Here is a 25,284-nt window from a genome sequence, read left to right as displayed (position 1 = left end):
TGATGACTTTCATATTTTTCTGTTCACATTTACCTAAAAATATATGTCCTTTTTCCTGCCTTTAGCATTTGTAAATTGGAAATATTTGGGTTTTTTTCTCTCTCATTTCTCATATTTTTCTGCAGTTATCTGTGTGAACTACATTGTTATGACTTTCTGACACACATTGGCAACCTATATAACCAATAGATGAAAGGAGTACAGAAAATATTGTCCTATCTTCAGGAGACTTCGATAGAACAGATATTACGCTATTAATTTTGACCTTTTTCCACCCTTCTGCTTTTAGATTATTAACAGAGGTACACACTTTATTCTGGAATGAATTAGAATGTTTCGTGGGTTTTTTTCTTTTTTTAATATTTTGGGAAGACAAGCTCGTATTTTAGGGTGATAGCCAGATGTTACATTTGAAAATGTTAGACACTTGTCAACATTTGCAAACGCCTCTCTTCCCTTCAGCACGTCTCCCAGACACATCACTGGGCTGAGAACCCTGCTGCATTCCCTGTTGGTAGGGCAAACGGGGGACAGCAATGAAAGGGGGTTAACTTCAGCCTAGCAGGGCCACGCGCATGTGACAAAAGGAGGAGGAAGCGTTCATTAGCCTCTCGCAGAGCTTAACACCAGAACATATTTCTACTTCAGTAGCAGTGTGGCTGTCACAGTTCAGCCTGGTATCATTTCTGAAGGAGCACAAAACCGAGGTATCCAGGCTTGCAAACTGTGCTGTTCCTGCTGAATACCTTGAGCCTGCTCTTGGAACAGGAGAAAACCTGAGAACTTTCTTGGCAACTTGGCTGAAAGCCATACGATTTCTAACTGCAGAAGTTGGAGGAAGTAAACTTGTTCTGAGACTGTAATACAACAAATCCTAGTTTATAGGGCTTTGAAGGTCAAAACATTTGGGAGTTGAAAATATTCCCCGTTTCCATACAGTTTCATTACATAGTTGTATTTATTGCAGATGTGTTAAGTGTTGAGCGTGCCCTTGCTGTTCACCTGCTGTAAACTTGCTCTTTACTAACTTTCAACATACCGGATCTAAATAAGTGGAGAAACTCCATATTATTCTTTCTTCTTGGACAAATATATTGAAGTGTAGACACTGTAAGTATTTTCCATGTCACAATTTTACTCACAGGGATTGAAATTTATATGAAATATAAACTGTTCCCGTAGACACAAAAGTCAAGCAAGATAACTAAGATAATAGTGAATAGTGAATCATCCATTTTAGGGGGTATAGGACTCTTTGGGAGTGAAGGAGTAGAAAAAATCTTCCTGCCTGCAGAAGCTGAGCAGCTTCATAAGACAAGCAGAAGAACGAAAGCAGATTCCAGTTTCACCTGGTAGATGGTACAAGTTCAGCTGAATATTGATTTGTGAGAAACGAGGGTAAAGATGTAAATCTCAAAACCTCTGCCTTAGAGTAGAAATTCAGCGTACATTTATCTTTCCCAGTGAGGATGGGGTGGAAATAGGATGGCAATGGTGAAGTCCAGGATGTCAGGCATCCAGAGGTCTGGAATTGTTTGACAGACTTTAATAAAAAGTTTTATAATGACTCGCTTTTTTTTCCCCTAAGTTGCTAAACACCTAATGAACCTAGCAATATCTACAATCTCCATATTTTGTACCGGAACGAAGTCTGTGTTAGTTTGTGGCACAAGCTAGAAAAAATGCAGTTTAAGAACATGATCTGATATTTGACTGGCAAGAAATAAAAGTGCTCTTAGCCTATGGCTGTTTACTTTAAAACTGAAATATGAAATTATTCATTCATTGGGCATTTATATATGACAAGATTTCTTACTGATCCCATTTGGAGATTCTTGGGGGATTTGATAAATGTACTAAACCATAAATAAGTGCTGGTCCTGTGAAACAAAGATACAGTGTTACTGTCTTATCCTTTCTGTAATTCACAACATAAACGAATTTCAATGAAAAATCAGAATAGTTTTTAATCATATTATAAGATGTAGATTTGGACTTCCTCATTTATCATATAAATGCGTTTTATTAGAAGCTAAAATACTAAGGCGCTACCTATTTTTAACATGCGTTTGTGGATACCAGAATGTCAATACACCTTGCATGTTCTACACTGCCAAAATGTGCTCTTTCCTTACTGGAAACCATCTGAAAATCTTGATGAGTTTTACAAATAAAATGATTTTTTATTTTGAGTTGTTGTTAGTGGTTTGCAGAACAGGGAAAGGAAGTGCAACTTCGTTAACTGAATAGCAGATGAATGTGACAAAGCCAAGGAAGGAAGCCGTATCTCTCAGCTTGAAGCTCAGTGTCTCAGAGGACTTCCATCTATTATATGAATCTGCTATATATGTATATGCGTATATAGAGAGATGTTTATGTGTATATATATAGATAGATGTATGTGTATCTATATGTATAAAGAATCTAATTTCATTAAAATATACATGCATGAAACTGTAGTATAATTTGTAATTGCTATTAGCAGTAAGAAATATGAAACATTCAAAAATTTTATGCAAAATAGAGAAAAATTTCCATCTCCTCTTCGTCCACTTCTTTCTGGACTATCTGGATGCTTGTATTCTGTGGGTAGATCTTGGTGTTCAACAGAGAAGTTTCCACAGTTGTCTTCCCACACTGCATGAGAACAGATGAACTGTGTTCTGAAACAGGAGTAAATCCATGTCTTCTTCATCCTAAGGAATGCCTAGTTTCTTCAAGCTGCAAGTATTTTTGTGTAATGCAGAAGCTAAATACTCTCCAGGACTACTTTTAATGTGTTCTTACATGTGGGAATCATGTTATGAAACAACACCCTTGGGTGGAAAAGGGTGAGGACTGCATACAAATTTAATGTTTTCATTTTAAAAGTACTTTTGAAATATCTTTGTTAACAATCACTACAGTGCTCACAGAATAGCTCATGCTAAGGAAGTGTCATTCTACACTAAGCAAAGTCATTTCTTGCTGCCTCTCCACTATATATATAAAGTGCTTTAAAAAAAAAAGATTTTGTCATTTTATTATACTTACGGTTGATCTTTCCTCATTGTATTCAGGTTCTTCGGTGCATTACATTGATTTTATTATGATGATCATAGAACTGCATTTGACATGGTGGTCAGAATGGCATTTAGCCAACTGTAGCCTTGAATTTTCTTATTAGTAAGTACAGAACAGTATAGAATAAGTGCTGTCATGAATAGAAAAAAAAGTGAAGACTATAATCATTGTCTAATTATATTTATGATTGAAAATACAGCTGGAAGTAATCTTGTGATGCTTCCCTATCCTACTAAAGTATAAGCTCTTCCTATTATTGGTGTAAATTATTTTATATATATTATAAAATATATATATATATGTATATATATTCTATCAAGAATTCTATCAGGAAGTTATATTCTGTCACACTAAACACACACACACACACACACACACACACGCACGCACGTGCACACACACGTACAAGCGCACACACGTGTGTCATTCCTGGTAGAATATAGCTTGTCTGTTTCCATTTTTTTGAACATAACAAAAGAAACAAAATGCATCAGGAGCGCTAAGGCTGAAAAGAGATGGCATTCCAGCACAGAGTTAATCCTTCCTACACAGTTATGCATGTGAATGCGTGTCTGAATCATTTGTTCTAGGGACCTCGGCTGTGATAGGTGCTTTGGAAGAGAAGAGAATGAGACTTTGCATTTTAACAAGTCTGTTGTGCACCCAGGAGAAAAGGGTTGAGTTTCTTTTCTGGGCTTGTTCTTTCTAGCACATAGCACTACAAAATATTATAATAATATACCTTTCTTTGGTTTCAGATTTGCTACTTTTTCTGTTGTAAAGATTGTAATTTCAATATAGATTTAAAAATGTTCCTGTGAAAAGGAAATTTGAACAAGATGTTTTCCCTGGAATTTTGGACAGGACTCCAAGGCCTAATTATTGTAGCGTAGCTGTTCTTCAGGCTTTTACGCTGCTGGCTCCCATCAACATGCTGCTACTGCCCTTGATGCTGAAATCTTGGATTCTTCAGAAGCCTGCCAGCCAGACTGGCAAAGAGATGGGTAGATTTCTGATAATGCATTTAGGATTTGATGAAACTACATTTAGTGAGAAAAGTTCCAAACAGCTCCAGGAATAACACAAAAATCATTGCTACCTGGAGACCTACCCCTTAAAACCTTGCAGAAATGTTAGCACCGTGTTAAGATGCGTCATCTGCAAAAGGTTATATTTTTCAGTGTATTTTTCCAATATTTTTTCCCATTAAATTCTCTAATAAAAAGATGTTGTATTTGGGCATATTTCTACTTTTTCAGGGTCGCTGATGTAATAGCCCACCAGCTCTCCACAAGTATGCTCACATCAGAGTGGAAGCGAGGTATCAGCTGAAATACGAAGGCTTTTGTTCATCTATGTGGAATATAGGTCAGATCTCCTGGGATTTGTGAATATGTATCACCCTGGAAAATAATGCAACTTCTGCAGTTCCTGACCTCTCCTGAGAATAGCATACATTTAGTGACAGCACAAAACTCGTGACATTAATTTATAGATTGAGTTTGGAGTATTGACAGATGATGTATGGCTGGCTGGGCCTAGGGAGAGTTCAATGAATAACATGATAATTTAGTGCTCCAAACCTGAAACATCAGATCTATTTTTCATTCTCTGTCATGATTCAGCCTGAATTACATTTGGGTACTTACAGCATGTAAGGTATGTAGATCTGTTAGCAGGTTAACTGTTTCAAGCCTCTGAAAAGCTTCTATCCCTGAGTGAAGGTAAGCTGATAAGAACAGCATGTGTAAATGAGCATAGGAAGTTTTGTACACTACTAATGTGTACTTAACCATGCATTCATCTTGGAAAGTGCTATTTCGTGTACAGTTCTGGCATGAAAATCTCAGACAGATCCGTGCACGTTAGAAAAAAAAAATTGTTGTTCACTATCCATCTGTCTTCATTTCGTTTTGAGAGGTTCCTTGAAGTCTACTGCCAATGTGAATGTTACTATCAGCATTAAAACCCTCGTGGGCTGTTTAACTGCTAGGATGGCAACTGCAGTCGAACTTGATCTACAAAGCTTATGAAATGGCTGTTCTTTGGTGGCTAGAAGGTCATGGCTGATGGAGCCAAGTAACTTAATGCGTTCTCATAGTCTCTCTCTTTTTTTTTTAATCTCTTTCGGAGTATTTAATGGAAAAACATAGTGGCCTATGATTAACTGTAAGAACGTAAGCAAATATATTTTAGTCAGAAATGACTATCAAATTCATTCATTAGAAATTTTCACATTTCTTATTTATTTGAAAAGACTACTACATCTATAGTTTGTTATGTCCTCCAGTTAAAGCAGAAAATGTGCTCTCTTCAGCAAAGTACAGGAAGCTTTTTTTTTTTCCTTTATCTGGAAAGGCATCCAGCTCTTTTGTGAGTTTTGTAAGGTACTGTGTTTCTCCTTTAAAATATCCATACCAGTAATTATGCATCAATCTTGCACTGTCTTGATAAGGCTATAAAGACTATGTTTCCGGAAAGTACTCTAGCATTATTGAGATTAAAATCTCTTTTTGAAACTTTAACTTGAGTAGGGCATCTCCAGAAGTAAAGTTCCAGTTATAAACACACGAAAGTTTCTTTCATATAGTGGTCAAGATTCCCAGGTTTCAGCTAGGTGTACAAACGAATCATGAATACACCGATTAGCAGATATTACAGTTTTTACACAGTGTGTTTCCTGACCACTGAAATTCCCTTGTTTAGAGCAATTGATGACCCTAGAATGATGTTCCAAGCGAGTAAGCATTAAATCTCTTAAAGAGAGGACTCGGCCATTTCCTTGGTAAATAAATATTTTCCTGAATGAATTTCATTATCTGAGTAGCTCCTCTGTCAGTTTTGAATGTTCAGCCTTAAACTCTCTGGAGATTTTAGGCTAAATCTCTTCTTTATTTCAAATAAAAGATTTCTCTCTAAAGCCAAGGAGCAAACAGTTCACATGCAGAGCTCCTTTTAATGTAGTTTTAAAGTATTTTAGTTTTAAAAACAGTGGCCTGAAATATGCCACTCTTCCTCAAATCAGTACACAATATTCATTGCAATACAGTCTCTTCTGGAGATTGCATTGAAACAGGAAAAACTGAACTTTTTTTCTGTAACTGCAATTGCGGTTCAGCTATATTCATACGATGTTTTTAAAACTAATACAGAGGAACGAACCTTTTAGCTATAGAAAAGTTTCTCTTTTTTTCCAATTTCTGTTCTAAAGCATGACTGCTTTTAATGTTTGTTTTAATCAATTCCAATTGCTGCTAATGCTGCCTTGAAAGTTAATCTGAGGTTAAAACTGAAATTAATCAATAGAAAAAATGACCGAGAGGAGCTGTTTGACTGCACAGGTCTTTTGAGGTTATCTATTAGTTTTCAAATATCTGCTTACTTAAATCTGTTTTTCACTTTTATTATCTTTGAAACTTAGAAAAGCGTATATTAATGTGCAAGTAAGACAAGTAGGTGTTAATCATGGTGAATATTATACATTCTCTCCCTCATGCTGAAACAGCTATCATTGGATTGAAAATCCCTGTGAAAACATAGAGAATTTGTATGCTTATTTTGAAAATACATTTTTAGCATTTTGATTTAGATTCCATTCTGATCAATTTTTAGATGTTTTGAAAAGCAGAATCACTGTCATATTAGACTTAAATATTGCATGTGCTTAGCTGATCAAGCTTGCTTTGCTCTCTGGTAGTTTTTGAGGGCCACCTAATGGGATAGTTTCCTAGATCCTTTCAGAGATGTTTGGGAATGTCTGATTTTAAGTGGATTTTTTTTTCATTAATTCAAAGTAATCAATCGCACACACTATTTCTTTTAAAGTAAATGCTACAGTGAAGGGAGAATCAACAGCTCTGTTCACAAAGGTAACGTAAATACTTCCAAATTGTGTTCATGTTTCTGTTTTTTAAAATGCATCCATATGGTGTGCTGGCATGCGTTAGGGGTTAAAGCTTCACATTTAGTAAAATCCCTGTAACATGTACCAGTCTTCTGACATCTTGTGAAGATCTGAGCCTTGCTTTGAAGTGAAAGCTGCATATTCATTCAAATTAGGAGGGATCCTAGTGCGCTAGGAAATCTAGATCAGTCTGGTCTCTGGAAGCCTGTAAATATAGAAAATGTGGGACATTTCTTAGTTTTTTCATGATTTCTATCTGTTTCTGGACTCACTTTTGCAATGAGTTTTTTGAAAGCTGTTGCAGCGTAAAGTTACTAGCATCTCTTAGTAGGTTAATCACTTTATGGAGCAGCATAAAGAAGCACCAAGCCTGCATGTTTCTGATCACGTAAAGTAAAGTTGAAAAACAGATAATCTCAAGTTCCTTGTTTGTTTTTTAAACCAAATCTTTCACTAAAAGTGTGTTTAATTCTAAAGTTAAAATACAAACATAGTATTTTCATTTTCCTACTGATGACAAGTGCAGACCATAAAAACTGGTCACCACTTGTCTCTAAACTATACTTAATTAAAAATAATCTGTAATTTATGGGGAAAAATAACCTATAAGCTAACAGAAGAACAAAGCAAAGTTGAAATTAGCGAAGCTTAATGTTTATTGACAAGAGGAAAAGAGAACCTCAGTCTATCAATCAGCTTTATTATTTAATTATCTTCCGAGTAAGAACAATGCTTCACTGATATAGTTTATCACTGTTTTGACAAATGGGAAGTACTTTGTTAAGTGTCCCCAAAGACAACTCCTTGGAATACCATAGTAAACTCAAACAGCAAACTCCATTTTACAGTGATGTATGTTCAGTGAAAATAGGAATTTCTGTGCTTCTTTAGAGTTCTTCATTGGCCAAACCTTTCGGTAGCACAGCATTTCATTTCAGTTTCAAGGCAAAAATAAATCAATCCTGTAACTGAAGTTTGTATTCCATAAATAAAACATGCAGTAGATATTACAGCTGTTTTTTCCTGTCTAGATTGTGTTATGGATAATTTTGACTGGACCTAGCAATTGAAGTAACCAAATTAGAGAATTTGCTCTGGGCATATAAAATGAATATGGCTAATAAATGTAAAATGAAAGAACATTTGAATGTGCTATTGGACAAACCTCTTAGATAATTAATCTAATTCATCTAAGAAACACGGACAGGTCTTCTTTAAGTATGTTCCTCTAAACATTAATGCAGTAAGAATGACAAAATACATCACTGTGTAGCTTCCATTTTATGTTCTAAACATTAATTTTACCATGCTAGTTTTGCTTGGATGTGCAATGAGCCTAGTCTAAACTCAGCTGCAGCTTGCAATCGCTTGATTCAAAAACAGAGAAATGAATTAAATACGGAGTCTGACGCTTATTTTCTCTATTCTTTCTAGTGATGGGAAATGAATTAACGCAGGAAACTCAAAAAGCCATTGTCATTTTCAAATTTTTTTGCTCAGTGACAGCGTGAATCTTTTCCATGACATCTATGCAATTTAAACAGCAGTGCTCCCAGCATCTATCGCTAGCTGTATCTGCACTGTTCCAGTGTTAAATGCTGTCCTCTGTTGCTGTTGCATGTAGTTATAAAGTACGAATCAGCAGTATTCTGAGTACATATCTGTATATTATCTTTATCTAACTGATTAGTAGCAATATCTTCATTGTGTGCTGAATACAACTAGTTTTCTTTCCATGTCATATTTTGTATTAATAATCCTACTGTCCTATTGAGAAATATTTTGCAACCTATACAAATTTGAGTTAGATGAAAACATAGTTTATTGTGGTTACAGACCAACTTTGAAGAATTTCTAAGAGCCCTATGTCTCTACTGGCCCTTCAGACTGCTATGCATTTGTTGACATTTGGAAATTTCCTCCGATTCATATCCTGTCAAAAATTATAATTCTAGTTAAAACTTAAGACATGAGTATAGCAAAAATGATTAGTGTAAGTCTATAGGGGAATAGGAGTGAAAATCTTAATTTCTGAGGATCTGATTTTAGAATTTGTGAGCTTATAGCTCTGGCATATCCCAAGAGAATAAGGAAGAATTTGGCAGAAGAGTATGTTTCTGCATGTGATTAGGTCAAACTACTTTATAGGCAGTTTGTATCTTTGTGCACGCTACATCAGGAGAATGGGGATAACCCATAAATTTAGAAGTTTTTAATAATTTTAATTTTGAAAGGTGTCACATATACATGTATTTAATAATACAAACTTGGAGCTTCATGGAGGATCAAATTAAGGGAGTAAAAGACAATGTCAATTTTTCATTTCTCTGATATAGAGAGAAAAAGATTTCTGTTGTTCTTCTAGCTCAGTAAAGTATTACTCCTGGAAAATTTCACTATTCTTGGTATAATAACAGTTTTATTCATTCATTCATTCATTCATTCATTCATCTACTACATTACGCCACTGGTTTGGGATATGGAAACTGGTACATGCATTAATTTTACAAGCGAATTCATGAAGGCTTTTGTTTTTCCAAAATAATACACCTAACTAAACGACCTTCAAGCATGGCTGATTTAAGATCTTGCTCTAGACTGCCAGCAAGATCTGTATGTTTTATGTCTCTGTTACCTGTTACTTATACATCTGCTTAGTGTTTTCATTTATTTTAAATACGATATGCCATACTTTTATAGGTTCCATTTTTACTATCCTCATCATTTCTGAATGATTGTATTTGATAATCCACTGCTTTCTGTCAAATGAGATTAGCAGATTTTGGCTGTTTGCACAACACGATAATAGTCCATTCCTTTTTCATGAATAAGGACACTACTTCTCTAAGAAATCTCTGAATTGGGTAAAGACACAGCAGTGGTCCAAGAATCATTTGTACGGAATTCAGTACATATCAGAGACGTGGGTGCTGCTATATGGCTTTGTCCTCACAGGAACTGAGGAGATGATAATTTTATTGCTTACCTGAAAAGAAGGTTGGTTTGATTTATTTTGGATTGTATCATTCATTAGCAGTATCTATGCCAAAGTTGACCTGAAGTGGACTTTCCTGTCTGAAAGTTGCTCCTTGGTTCCCCTAAGAACTCTTCAAATAGCAACAGTTAAGTTAACCAAGTATGACTTTCTTTGAGGGTTTCTGTGCAATGGTCTCTCAGTTTTGTATAAATGCGTGAATGTGTGTAGTCAGGTTAGTATACAGTTATATGGTCCAATGACAACAGAATAACCCTTTCATAATTTTTGTTTAGATAAATAGACAATGGAGGAGGAAAGAAATCTTTCTTCACAGAGCCACTGGAAAACTGCAGCATTCAGCAAAAATTTTCAGTCAGAAACGTAGAACATGTGAATGAGTCCGAGCATGTTAACACAAAATGAACTGTGAATTGAATGAATAGATGCTTAAGGTTCAGATATCAATTCAGATATCATGAGCTTGAGCAACTACAGAAATGGGCTATGTATTGGAAAAAAATTCTTTAGAAAATAAGGAAATGATGTGATGAATTTCCAGAACCCTATGTACTACTAATGTTTGAACTGTTTGCTCAAGGATCACAAATTAGCCTAATGGCTTTATTTTGCAATTTATCTGAATGTAGGTATTTTCTAGTTTACTTATAAATTAATCTGATGATAAATTAGATATCATTAGCAGATATTTGATTAATTAAAATGCAGAGATGAAATCCAGCATCTTACTATTTTAGCAAGTAACAGACCAGAAACTCTAAACTTTGAATAGAAAGTTTATTACTATCAGTAAAATATTTTGGGGATTAAAAACTAATCAGAAGAAATCTCTAGTAGTTTTGGCAGGGCAGATCTTGAATAGAAAAAAATTGAATATATTTCATCTGTTTTTTTTTTTTTCCTCAAATGCTGCATCTCATAGATTTTGAATAATTATTAAAAATAATGAATTAGTATATTCTACACATAAGTAGAAATTGGGCTTGCTTATAGTTTAACTATGTCTAGAGCCATATGTCTGCTCCATAAAGTATACTGTGCAGTAAAGTCTAAGTTCACTTTAAAGTTTCACAGTAAATTTACATAAACATGAAATCTGTATTTTGCTAACATAAAGCATAGTGCACAGATCAATATAGGTCCCCTTACAAGACAAAAAATGCTAATATTATCTACTTTTTGAGATTTTTTTCAGTTAGAAAAAAAAATAAATGTTGTTCAAAATTAGGATTAAGTACTTATTCTTCTCAATAACAATCATACTGGCTATTGGCATTTTCCCCTTGATCCAGCAGCAGCTCTAAGTGCTGAACCCAAACTACTTTTGTTTTTTCCTTATAAAAAAAATCCTTGAAAAATTTCTGCAGTTAATTACATGTAGCAGAAAAAGTGTAAGGCGTAGAGAGCTTCTGCTCAATTAGACACACCTGATCAAAGTACATGCACAATTTTTAGATGCATTTGTTCATGAAACAGGTCTTGACTGCTGATGAATCAGTTAGTTTCCTGACCAAAATATATATATGCATATATGGGTAAGTGGAGGAGTATGTACTGAAACTATTATGCTTTCAGGAAAGAAGATTTGGCATCTGACATGAGAGTATTTATTTGCTTGAGAGTGAAACATAACTGCGGGACTTTGCTTTCTTTGGAGGACATTGGCGTAGGGTCACTCCAGCTCTTCTGAAATATGAACTGAAAATTACACAGTTGAATGAGATTCTTATTAAGCATAACAATTCAGATTTTAATTAGATGTTCTCTTTTGGAATAATTAGTCTTACAGTAATCTCAGGTTTACTAGCATAGAACAGAGCTGAATGATGAAGTATGTCCAAAAAGTGTGAGATTTTTAGGTGTTACTATCTAGAATCAGTAGGAAAAAAGTATTTTTGTCAGTGGAGAATGTTGACTATATGTCAGAAACAAACTTACTTCTTTTTTCACAGAAACTAACATTTTTCAATTTCAAATTACAGAGGCAGGAACAAAAAAACTGATTGTCTTTCCTTTTCCCTGTCAGAAGACTGAAAGAGAAGGAAAGTGGATACCTTTTGCATAATGTTCAATTTGGGGGGGGGGAACCTTTTTATCTATTTTTGTTTTAAACAGAAATATCAGAACTATTAACCATGATGCTGCTGGAATTTCATGGCTTCAAAGTTATATTGCAAAAATAAGAATTGTATAATAGATGACCAAAGTATCCACTACCCTAGTTGCCGAGTAACATACTTCCATTTCAGAGCATAGGAAGCATAGGAGAGGCTTTGGAAGAAAGGCTGGATGCAAATTAGAAAATGCCCTGGGTATTATGTGAGTTAGCTTAGGTGGGAGGAGGACTTAGCACGAACAATACTAATTTGAGTAAAATAAACTACTAAAGTCCCATAAAAGTAAATGTGACGTTTACCCTTTTTCAGGCAAATATGATAATTATCCTCCAAGAAAATATTTGCATCAGAAAGTCATTACTGCAACTATTTTAAAAACGGTTATTTGCATTGTATTAAGCAATGTGTTCCATCCGGGAAGATGATGATTGTCTCTGGGTGCAGCAGTGCTTGTCTTGAAAACACAGTGGCTTTATACTGCCCACCCCAAACCTGGCATGAGGAGGAGTACAGTTGAAATGAGTATGCAAATGGTCTTTGCTTAGTTGAGTATCTTAGCCACGTTTGGGCCATTTTGTTAGGTCTAATTACCTTACTGTTCCACTGGTGGCTGAATATCCTTTTCTGAAAGTAAAAATTAAATCACCTTCTGTGTTTCAGTTAGAAACGTTCTGTGCAAACGCACAGTTTTGGTTTTGTTATGAAAATGCAAAGAACAACTAAAGTTTGCCCGCCCTTATCTGACATGGAAAAAAAGAAGGGAGTTACGCTGTTTCCTTGCTTCTCCTGATCTTGCTGCTGTTATGGTGTCACTGTCACTTGTAACATTGCGATCCAGGGGAAAAAAAAAACACTGATGTCAAATTCATTGGTATATGAGGAAGACAATAAGCTCTCTTGCCCCCACATGTCACAAAATGAAGAAGTTATTTTGTTGCATTTCTTTTAAAGTAGCAGTGCTAGAGGTAGGCCAGAGTGTTCAAGCAGAAGGAAGAGTAGCACTTAAGTCAGCCATTTCCTCATTTAAAAGCACTCACGCAGAAAGTAAGGAAAAGCGTTTTGCAGCGCGTGCATTGTACTTCTGCCCACTTGTTGAAGGTGCACCGAGATGTTAACGGTGCCAGATAACTCCTTATTAAGTAACAGTGTTAAATTCACTACTGTTAACAGTAGTGTAAAATCACTACTGTTAATACCTCATTTCTATTTACAATTTGTTTTCCAGCTTATTCTCTCCATTATAGCGATATTTGCCAGGGAGAATGGGTTTGAATTTAGCTTAGGTCGTGAGGGATCCTCAGGAGGATTTTTACCTGGAGTCCAAGTAAGGACTAAAGGAGGAGAGTGGTCTGTAGAGTATGAATCCTGGCCACCCCGCTCTCCCACCAAGGAGACGAGGGAAGTCTGTTCACTGTCCTGTAGCACTGGGCACGCTTATAAATCAGGTCACAAGCAAGCTCTCAGTGGGCCAGTAACATGCACAATTTACAACTGCATCTTCGCTTACTGCTTTTCACTGTAATCAGCGCCCTCAGTTTATAAGTCTAAATTCTAACCTTTGCAGTTCTCACTTAATATGCTTGAAAATGCTTTATTATACCTCGACATTCCTTATACTTTTAGGATGCGTTATTTTCCCCTAAATGAGCAGGAAAGATTTGAAATAAAACAATATCTCATTAGTGAGTCTCCAGTTAACATGTCCATAAGCCACGATTCAGCACAAACTTTTTGAATTTTCAGATGATTTAATCTTCGTATGTTCTGTAAGATTGCATTCGTCAAGACATTCTAATTTTTTTGGAGAAAAATGGCACATAATTGAAGTTGGATTTAGTTGCTGTTATCCTGGTTCAGCAAAGAACATAGGTTTACTGTGCTGCATCTTATAAGTGCTCCATTGAAATAAAAAAAAAAAACCACACTTCCTATTAACTCAGTGAGAATAGGGATTATGAGTTTCAGTTTTTAAAGAGACTGCCTCGTCTCAGGCAGCCATATGTCTCTCTTATTTAAGGTTATGTTCCTAGAGATTTCAGTAGTGTATGTCAAAACCCAGAAATCTAAGATGGCCTAGTTTAAATACAGTTTCATTTAAAAATGCTAATATGTGGGGCAGTTGGAGGGGAGGACGTCACCTGACCAGTAAGTGTGAATATTTTCATTGTTAGGTTTACATATAGCTTTTTAAAATTGAAATAATATTTGGATATATAAAATGTAAGGATTAATTTCATGTTGAGAGTAAAAGATAGAAGAAAGGTTTAAAATGAGAATAAAAAACACATGAAAAATTCTTAATAAAAAAGAAGCCCTTTGGATTTGAATAATGTAGATATGCAATTTGAAGAAGACATTACTCATTGTATTTCCTCAGACAATAGGTATAGACTATAGTTGTAAAAGTTTTCTTTTTGCAAATGTGTCACATTAAAATCCACCAAAAATAAAAGATACACATAGTCTATAGCTAATGCTTAGTTTTGCCCAAAACAAAAAAATTTGGCAGCTAAAAATTGAGTTGCACAGCATGTAGCACTGCGTTATGATCTTGTAGTTTATTTAAGTCAGAAATTGGCTGCAGTTTCTTTGAATTGGAGGAAAAGGGCCTATTTCTTTTCGCCTCCAATGTCATAAAATTCTGTTTGTTAACTCTAATAATAGCAAAGAATCAGATATTGATATTGCTAGTTGTAGAATTTGGGGCAAAACACCACATTTCATAGGTAATGGAAGCAGAGAAAGAAAAATGCTTCTTTCCAGGATTTTGTTGTTATTTTAAAAGAGGGGCTTATAGCAGTGTTTTAAGAGTGGTTTCCTAAAGCCTTTGCAGTATAAGAAAGGAGCAACACTGACCATGCCTTTCCTGTGCTCAGCCAAAAAGGGGGGACAGCGTTTAATAAAACTAAGTGTTAAAAACTAGAACTGTTGCTTCAGTCAGAATATATTCAGCCAGAGAAGGAACAGAAGATACCAGAGACTTTCCAGTCTACTAGTGCGTTGGCTATTCCTGTCGATTTCATGTGGCAGATGTTCAAATGGCTGGAGGAAAAGTCACGTGGTCAAAGGTTTAAAAGCAATGAAGCATGTAGCGGTAATGGTGCATATAGCTTCTCCCATATCTTGAAACTTGTCCTTATCAGCTTGGTTTTGTCTGTGAAAGTAATATTATAATTATTCTGCTTATCAAACAATAATTCTGATCTCCAAACCGTAAGTTTTGTCAATAATTCAAATACAAGCCAGAATATTTGAAAAAAATAGTTAAATGAATCTTAGGATTTATACTAGTTTCTTTGCAGATGAATTCTCTTACAAGGTTGTAACTAAAATGCTTGACAAAAGGAGAAGGGAAATACTTCAGGCTTGCACAGAAGTTATTTAACTTTCACTTTCCATTCACTTAAGAAAAAGCCCTGTAACTTTTCCAAGAGAAATAAAATCATCCTTGGAGTAGATTAAATCTGAAATAGTCTGAAGTTTTAGACCAGACAAATGCCATTGTTGACTGCCAATCACACGTTAGCTGCATAAGTGAATGTGACCGCATCCTCTGTGTATTTGGTTACTGGGGACAGACCCTTTTTGGACAGTTGACTGATGGTGTTTATGTCATTCCCACTACAGACAAGTTGCCTGAGGTTATTTTGCTTTCATGCCATTTTCATTTGACATTAATAACTGTTTAAGCAGGTATATAGATTGACAGTGCTGGGGAACTATCCAATTCCCGTGGCAAATTCTTCTAACTCACCTGGTACTTTCAGTCACTATATAAATGCTTTTTCTATTTTCAGGCAGGTTTTGATAAGTTTTTAACACTTAAAAGAAAGTTTACCTTCAGAGCAAAAAGTTACTGTGGATGTTTTTGAGTAATTGTGCTCTAGTGGCTCACTACTCATCTAGTGGACATGCTACTACTTGTTAAACACGATATACTGAAAGGCAGTAGTCCCCAGTGTGAAGCAGTGACATGATCTGTGAGGTTAACTAGAAATCTGACCTCAAGGACTTACTTATACCACTAAATAGCGTTTTATTACATGGATATCATCATTTATTTCTGTAGGACTAATCACTGAGTAAAGTGATAGTCACTTTTTTGATTGCAGACATTAACCTTTACCTAAAGAAACAAAATATATCTTATAGTTATACTAGCACAAGTAGGTGTTGAACAGAGAAATCACTTGCCTGTAAATTAACTATTTGTCTTCATTTGCCCAGACATTCACTATTAAAAAAAGTACATTTTTTAGTATGAAAACTACATTCTCAAGAAACATTTGCGATGGGAAACTTTAATTCTCACTGCTGTAATTTTGGTTAGAGACTGGTAGTCGGCTCTGTGTGGCATTTCCTAGGGTTTGAGTGAAGAGTGTCCTTTCACTAAAAGTGCATCGTTAACTATTGTTGTATGTGGAGTCATCTAGTTCCCGTGCAGTTCTGAAGAAGTTGGTATGTTAGGCAGTTTTGCAGTTATTAGCCTTTATTTCTTATGAAGTGTTTCACTAATGAGAATACGCGTACATCACCTTGGCCTTGTAAAATGTGAGTGTGATGTGGTGTAAATAATGCCTTGATGAGAGAAACTTATCAGAAAGCTAAGTCTGGTCATGACTCTCTGGGGAGGATATATCTCCTATGTCATATATCCAGCAATCTACATAATGTATTGCATGCTTTCCTTGTCTAATTCTTATGTGTGCAATTTTACACTGGAAAGAAGGAGAGATTTAAGTAAGAATGTAGATATTGGGTGCAAATAAGGTGTATTTTACAGGAATAGTTTAATGGACAGCAACATCAATATGGCAAGTCTTTTTGTCTTTTTAAATACTAGTCTTGTTTTCAAAAGTGTTCACTTAACATTGTAAGCATTTACATTAAAGATGGAATAGTCGATGGTCTGGTGGCAAAATGTTGGTTAATCAAGTTGACAGTTTTGATCAGACTTTCAGAAATGAAGGGGAAATCCTCACGGAAATGTCAGTTTGCATATACCTAGATAACAACAGGGACACGCTATTTGCAAATACAGGTACATGCACAAATTTCAATTATTAGAAGCCTCTTTGTGATGTGTCTTGCAGCTTCTCTAGATAAGTGTTGATATTTTTTTGGCAGAAATATCAGTTTTGATTTTATTATAGCTAATAAACGTCTTCTAGTAATTGCAGTGATGAGTAGTGCTGCCCTCATGTCAACGATGACTTTAAAATAGTGAATGATAGGAAAGTAAGAGTGTCTTATATAGTATGTAGACCATATCTTCTCTCAGTTAAAAAAAAAAGTATATTAGCAATATATACTAATGGTTAAAGTTACAAAATAATATATGTTCATGTTCTTAACTATTCATTTAGCTTGATTGCTGCATTATTGAATACTTCCTTAAGGAAAAATATAGTTCTTAATATGCTAAGATTGTACAGAACAAGACTGTCACTAGCTGATGATATATTCAAAAATATGTGTGCATTTTAATAAGTGGAAATACTCAGATATTGATAGTCGTATGGTAGTAAAAGGAAAAAAGAGCAATGACCAAAAAAAAGAGGAATTCAATGCACCGATTTTTTTCAAAGAATACTGTCACATTTTCTTTTAAATAATTTGTTATAGCCTGAATGTGGAGCATTTTCAATAAATGAACAAAGGTTAATAGCCTATGTAATTTTTCTTCATTACTTCCTTTGACTTTCTGGTTCAGTGATTTACAGAAAGTTTCTTCCTATTTTTTTCTTTTGTGATATAAGCAAAAAATCTGTAGATGAGTCCCATATCTTATGAAATAGCTTTAAATGTAATTGATCAATAATAATCTAATTTTAATAATAAAATTACTTTCGTAGTTACAACCCAGTATCTTTATTATTACCTAATTGGGAAGCAAGTTTAGTGTATGCATGGCCTAATTTTCTGTTCTTTTACACTAAATAGACCTTATCTCCCCTTCATTACTTCCCGTCTATCATTTAACAAAAATAATTGCATAATTCATGCATAACCAGTGTTAATTAGTAATACATGTTATTACTCAACATAAGTAACATCCATATGTTCTTCTGAGAAAGAGTAAAAGACAGCCATACTGCTTTTTATTTGTGTATGTTTGAGTGTTCCTAAAGTGCTCCTGTAAAAGTACCCTAAATAATGGAGACATGGTTAGGTGTAAAGTATTTAAAATAGTTGTCAAATGAAAATTGTTTTTAAATCATCAAAAATCACATATTTTTTAAGTATTACCAGTTTTAATAAGAAACTATATGCCTGCAAGCAATAGTGATATTTGCAAGTGAAACGAGTGAGATTAAGTTGCTGCATATATTGTATGTGGTTCAGCACGATAGCGCATTAGTCCTATGGGGATTCTGTGATTTTTTTTTTTTTCCGTAGAGACTTCTGTTTAAGTCTGGATGACTTCTTAGAAGACAGAAATTGGCATGTGTGGCCTTCCTGAGCCATCCTCCTTGGCAGAGATTTTCAGATCTAGGTTTTACTAATCCAAACAGGAAAAATTCTCTCTCCAGTTTCAGTCAGAGAAAGAGTATTCAGTTGGGTTTGGACTTCTTATAAAAATAGTTTAGGGGGAAGAGGGGTCAAACAGTTCAGCAGAGAACGTGTAGAGATATGTCAAAGACAAGGACAATAACATTTTAGAGTTGTACAGTTTGACATTAGGGAAAGCTTAAAAAGTAAATGAGACTTTTACATGTGAACAAGGAAAATTTTTGTTATCCCTTGTAATATTGCATGCGTATTATTTTCAGCTTAAATCCTTGGCCACTTTACCTTCTGTGGGCTGCATGAGAAGCGGGAGAGACAAGTGACCTCCTCTTTGTTTTTAACCTTAAGAGCTGGGTATGAATTGAGCCATTTTTTGCCCATGCGAGTGTTGCCATTGCCACGATGGAACCATTTGTCCTGGAATTAAGGGCACTGCCTTGGGGAACTGAACACGGAGGAGGTCACTTGGAAAAAAAGACTGAATAGAGCAAGACAGTCCTCATATATTTGGGGCTTTACTCAGGAGAGTGGTGCTCAACTACATCGACCGTTCTTAGCAGTGGATGATGACCAGTTCCTCTCTGGCTGTATAATGTGACCCCAGCAGGTAAACATGAAAGAATATGAAGTTATTGAGAGTCATATGGTATTACTCTTAGTCTACACTTTAAGTGTTTCCTAAGCTAGGAGTCGGAAAACAGTCCCACATTTAGCCAATATAACTCTGATACAAAGATCTCTAAGGCTGGCATAAAAAAAAAGGTCTCCTCCTCAGTCCCCTCTCTCGTCTTGTAGAGTTTGTTGTGGAGCATGAACTGATTTAAACCATAAGTTTAAACAGTTTTAAACCATAAGAAAAGCTCTTTTGCTATTACCAAGTTATGTTTTTAACAAGATTTGCTAACATAATTTGATCACTATGATTATATCAACAAATATCAACCTCTGGCATTACCTGTTCTCAATGTGCCATTTCAGGGGTGGGAATTCATTCCCACCAGTTGGGGAATGGCATGAGTTTATTCAGCTGAGAACTGAAGTAAAAATGCCACATAACCTCATGCACTGACCTAGATGCCTAGGTAAAATACAAAGGAATATTGCCACAAACAGGCTGTATATTTTCAGATAAGAAGTTTACAGATTTGTTCCCAGTGATAATTCTTCTGCAATTCTTATGCAATATGCAGAGCCTAATTAAGGTCTCCCACCTCTTTATATTTTACATATTTTGTATTTTCATGATATTTGTATAGCAGCATATTGTAACTGAATAGCAGGACAGATGCAAATGCGAGTATTTTAATTGTATTTATAGCAGTACAAACATGCTTTACCGTTTATCACTCAGTCTGACAATTCAGTTATCTTAAGATGAAACTGAATTATTCAGTGTCAGTTTTTTCAGTTGACATTTGATGGACCAAACATCCAGTGACATTTACCATCAATAAATCTAATCTGCATGCATTAAATATAAGAATTATGCTACCATTTTTTCATGACTTGGTTCTGCTGCAATATTTCGTCTGTTTCAATATTTGCATTTAATCAAAATAGAGGTAACTGTGGTATCTGTTTGGTGACATGGTAGCTGTTATTTCTTCTTTAAAGATTGCTACTGTGACTGATCTATTAATGTACTATAAATTATAATAAATACATTTCAAAAATCATAAGTAATATTAAATCTGATATCTAAAACCACAAAGCATTCTAGCCAGGTTGCGAAGGAGTTATGAACTGCTTATGGATATACGTGATGAAAAGAGAAATATGACTTTAATTACAAAAAGTAATTCGCCCGCTTCTAAAAGAGGTTTCGCATTTATGTCAAGGAAAAGGTCTAAGGCATTCCCTTGCAAGTAAGCAATAGCTATCAGGATGTGTTAGGTAAAACTAACTCACACGCTACCCTCGTACTCTTGACCTTTCAAAAACGGTTGCAGCTAATGTTTATGCTTCTGCCAACATACACAGATCCTCACAGTTCTTTCAGAAGATATTTCAGTTCTTCATTGAAACAATATTTTCTGTAATGTGCAGTTGATAGTTATTGCAAGACACAAATTTTGAGTTATATAGCAGTACAATGCATATAGTATAGCCTATACTTTGCAAAATACAGAGTAATCTTATAATAATCACTGTAAGATAGTTTCTTCCATGTGGCAGTTGGAGAATGATCTAATCTGGATCTAATCATCAATGTTGTGCAGTGAAGAAGCAGCAACTTAAATTGAACTGCCCAATTCAAACACCCTGAAAGGTGGTTTCTGGACCTAAAGTTTCAAGGTTTAGATGTTCCTGTAATCCTGAGGAGATGAAAAAGACTCTCACAAGAAATAACTTCCAAGAACAAACCTTTTTTTTCTTTCGTGATGATTCTACTTGAAACGTGGTGTGAGAATGCATATAAATAGAACTTGTTGCTTTCAAGTAAGAACCCTGTTTCGAATACATATCAGTGCTAAGCTAGACTCATGGAAACACCGATATGTTTTTCTTTCTCCTTAGACATTTGTAAAATTAGAAAGAGTAGTTTTGTGTATGTTTACTGTCATCTCGTTCTACATTTCCAGAATGTACCCTTTCAGTCTGGGTGCGGGTACAGTGAAATAAAGTAATAAAATATGTATTTTATAGAATATGTAAACAGTTACATCCTGATCATCTTCCATGAAAAAAATCGTAGGACTACACATTCTGCAAACATTCATATTGTTCTATTATACCATATAGGCAGAAAAGAAAATATGAGAGGGACGAGAAAGAAGCATAGGACCACTGGGTTAGATTTGCACTGTCACTCTTGTGCTACCAGCCTTTTCCCACTGATTCTCCAAAGCTTATCTGCAGCTGGAAGCAGTAGCTGGACAAGTCAGTGCAACCCTCCCTGGAAGGTTTGGCTTACCCATATACCAGTGTGGCCCCAGCACCTGCTTTTGCCACCAGAATATGGCAGCATATCTTGTAGTCGCCTTCTATCATCCCCCTGGCATGAAGTGCTCTCTAGGGAAGGTTGTGATTTATAGGCATGGCTCTGGTTCAGCAGACCTAAAAAATACCCAAGAAAATGACAAAAGCTGACAGAGAGGAAGGGAGAGCAGGAGGGAATCTTCTTTTCTTCATGCATGAACAGAAAGCGAATTTCGATGTAGACTTTTAACCAAATTCATCTTCTTCTCATTAAAAGCCCTACATTTTTGTTGCTGTCCAGAGAGTTACTTTTTCTCTTCTTACTTTCACCAAGGAGATGTATCTGTAGAAAAATTCTTAAGGAACAGTACGCCATAACCTCAGTATTTTCTCCTCATATACAATGTTAAATGTCATCTGGATATTACTAACAGAAAATTCTCTCTTGCCTTCTGACACTGAAGATGCTATGGGAAGACAGATTTTGAGGATGTGTGTCCTGAGACAAAGACTCTGCAAAAAATCAGGAAGGGTCAAGGGAGACCTTTTTGGTTGCAGCATTCTTACGAAGCTTCTCAAATTCTCTATGTCCCTTTGAAAACAACCACATTTGGCTCTTAAAAACCCCAGAACTGACTCTGTCCTTCAGACTGCTTGCCTAGAAGCTTAATGGAATGACTCAAAAATAACCCTCTCTTTAAAGACAGGGCCTTAAATAGAATAGCACATTTGGGAATTTTGTGCCTGTCACCCATTCCTGTCTGGCAGATATTTCTGTCATTGCGATGTGTGCCTAACCTGGTGAGGATTTGAGGACTGTACCAGTTACGCATGGGAAAGATTTTTCCCAGATATATATTTTTACTAATTACAGTGAATCATCATCACTAGATGTTTCAAGGAATGCATGATGTTTTCTTACTCTCAGAATTTCAGCACTACTTTGAAGAAATTATTGCATAAGTATTTTCCAGATGTCCACAAAAATAGGAATGAAAAATACTCTGGCAGTTTAATAGAGACATTCTAGTCATCGAATCCTAAAGTTAGGCTGATTATGACAGTAGATGCTCAGCGTGAGCCTGGTGCCAAGCCTGCTCTCCAGAAAATTTCCCTTAGGTGAAGCCTGCTCTGTAATGAAAGACAGTCAGCCTAGCTGCATTATTTTATTAGTTGTGGTTTCACACTATGTGGAAGCCAATGTGGAATGTGGTTTGTTTGACCAGTTCCAGAGATTTCATGATGTTAAATTTGGAAAATGAAGTCTGGGTGTGGAGTGGGTCTGTAGTACTGTCTTGTGAGTTTATGTCTTGGTAGACTGACAGCTGGGGAGCTCTTAGATGTAGATCAGTGGGATGCAACAGCAGACTCTGGACCAGGAGGTCTTGAATTTTCATACAAATGTTCCAAATTGCTCTGAGGACAAAAGAAGTTGGACAGAACTAACAGAGCTCAGTGTTCAGACTAATTTAACAGATGTAGCCATTCAGTACAGCAAAGAAGAAAGTTTTGTATTTAAAAATTCTTGTTATTACTTTAGTTGCTTTTACTTCTAGAAAACTATTTCAGAAGTATTTTAAAATGTTATTTTTATAATAGTAAAGAACAGTAAAGAATTTTTCAGAGATTATATCTTTTTTTTTCTAATTTACATTTTTCTTTCAAGCCACTCTTCTAGAAAAATACTGCCTTGAAACCTTATTTGTTCTCTCTCTCTCTCTCTCTCTCTCTCTCTCTCTCTCTCTCTCTCTCCCTCCTTTTTTTTTTAACTCCACCCTCTATCCCTCCAATTTAAACACAGGAGATGCAATCCTTATAATGTGAATCCTTTTAATGTTCATAATTATAGGAAAAGAAATAGATGTGGAACTTCATGTTAATAATTCATGTTTCAAATTGTCGTAAAACGAGTCTGTAAGCAGTTTTTTTTTTTAACTTCATTTCTTTTCTGAGTAAAATGTTTCCACTGATGTTTTTCTCTATTTTTTTCCAGAACTAGAGGCAGAGGAATGGTGCAAACATCTCTGCATGGAGTGTCTAGGAACCAGACTCAATGACATAAGTCTTGGGGAACCAGACTTGCTTGCTGCTGGAGTCCAGAGAGAACAAAATGGTAAGTAACTGTAATTGCTCTTGTATCAGTTCTTAGGTGAACCAAGTCCCATGCTATATTTGCTGATGTTTCTTGTTGTGGGGATTTTTCCTATTACCTAGAAGTACTTCATTAATAGCTGAGCATTTGGATGTGTATTAGAATAACAATTTTATTTTCTGCAAATAAAGATGTTTGAATTCTATGCCACATAACACAAACATAGTGACTTCGTGTGTTCATTGTGTTCACGTTTGACGTGGGAAATGATGACTGTGACCTTTCTGGCTCTGGAAACAATGGCCTCTGTGCAGAGGAAGAAAACAGTAGCGGTTATTCCACAGCCTTTAAAAGAAAATGGTGAACATTTGAACAAGGCTGTGGATTGCAAAATGCATTTTTGTTTTAAACTCATGCGTGTCTTGAACAATGAATTCTAGGTCAACTAAATGTCATCAAATACAGGTGAAAAATGCAACGGCAGATGCTAGGCAGCATAAGCCTGAGCTTTAAGTCTTCATATAAAGGCTATTTTGTACAGAACTTTTGGTTAAACACATACAGGAACAATGCTAGTGGATGGAATATGCAATAACAAAACAAAATCTGCGATTATGCTGTCATTTAATTCCTATTAATGAACATGAAGGCAACAGAAAATGTGCTCATTGCTTCCCTCCTAAATTACAGCACTCTGTGATTATTAATATCTTGATGCTTTTATAAAATCTAATAGCTTTTAACAAAGTAATAAAACAAATTGCCTCAGTTGTTATAAAATATCAAGCTATCATTATAAATAAAATTACATAATTAAATTATAGAACAAATAGCACTATGTAAATTATATTGTATTAATTTCTTACAAGAGCCCAGACACCTCTGAAACTAATAGCATGAAATATACAGAAATATTTAAGAAATTTTGTTCACAGATCAGATATTATTCAAGTGTGATTTTTAAAAAGTTCCAATGTTTGTAAAATTTTTTGCTTGCTATGACCCTAGATTTAATGTGTAACCTGGTTTAACTTTACATATGTCTCAAACTACAGTACAAATTACAGCTACTAATGTTGTGGGAGAGTGATAATGATCAGATACAACTCAAAGCATCCTATCCACTATATGTACATAGGCTATAGGTGTAAACTCATATATGTACTGTTAATGAGAGAAATCTGTGACCAGGTGGAGTTCCTTCACAAATGGGAAAGGAAATAAATCTTGTCAAAAGCTTGTGATGTGAACAGAAAAATAGTTTGAAATTCCTCAAGCTGTTTCTGTGGTGAAATCATTTAGTGTCCAGCAGCTTTGGGATTTAGATGGCAAATATTACATTTCATCTTAGTCTTGACAGAAAAAGATCCAGTCATATAAAAGGTCTCCAAAAGACATAGATGAGTCCTGTTGCTTGAACTAGTCTCGATTCAATTGCATTGATGTAGAAATTAATTGCAGTGCTAACAACTGTAAAAACATTAACATATATGAACATAATTAGCATCTTTATTGTTCTAAGTAAATAAATGTAAAGAAACAAGCAAAGCATGTGTTTTTGTGCAAATCACATGAATAAGACTGCATGGAGGGATATGATTAGCAACCTTTTTTAAGCTAAGTGACTGAATAGAATCCAATATTTGAAGAATACTTTCTTCTAGATCATTAGTTACAGTATCTC

At 35.3% G+C, this 25,284-nt stretch overlaps 1 protein-coding gene across 1 annotated transcript in view; it reads left to right on the top strand.

Annotated features, from left to right (window-relative positions):
* DOK6 (docking protein 6) overlaps positions 1-25,284 on the top strand; it is a 260,922-nt gene that overhangs the window by 133,646 nt on the left and 101,992 nt on the right. Inside the window, exon 4 of the mRNA XM_068932081.1 lies at positions 23,502-23,621. Coding sequence (XP_068788182.1) covers positions 23,502-23,621 — 120 coding nt within the window. The remainder of the gene's footprint in view (positions 1-23,501; positions 23,622-25,284) is intronic.

The sequence above is a fragment of the Struthio camelus genome, chromosome 2 (genome assembly GCF_040807025.1).
Source record: "Struthio camelus isolate bStrCam1 chromosome 2, bStrCam1.hap1, whole genome shotgun sequence".
Taxonomy (NCBI): Eukaryota; Metazoa; Chordata; class Aves; order Struthioniformes; family Struthionidae; genus Struthio; species Struthio camelus.
This window is presented reverse-complemented; position numbering and strand designations above follow the sequence as displayed.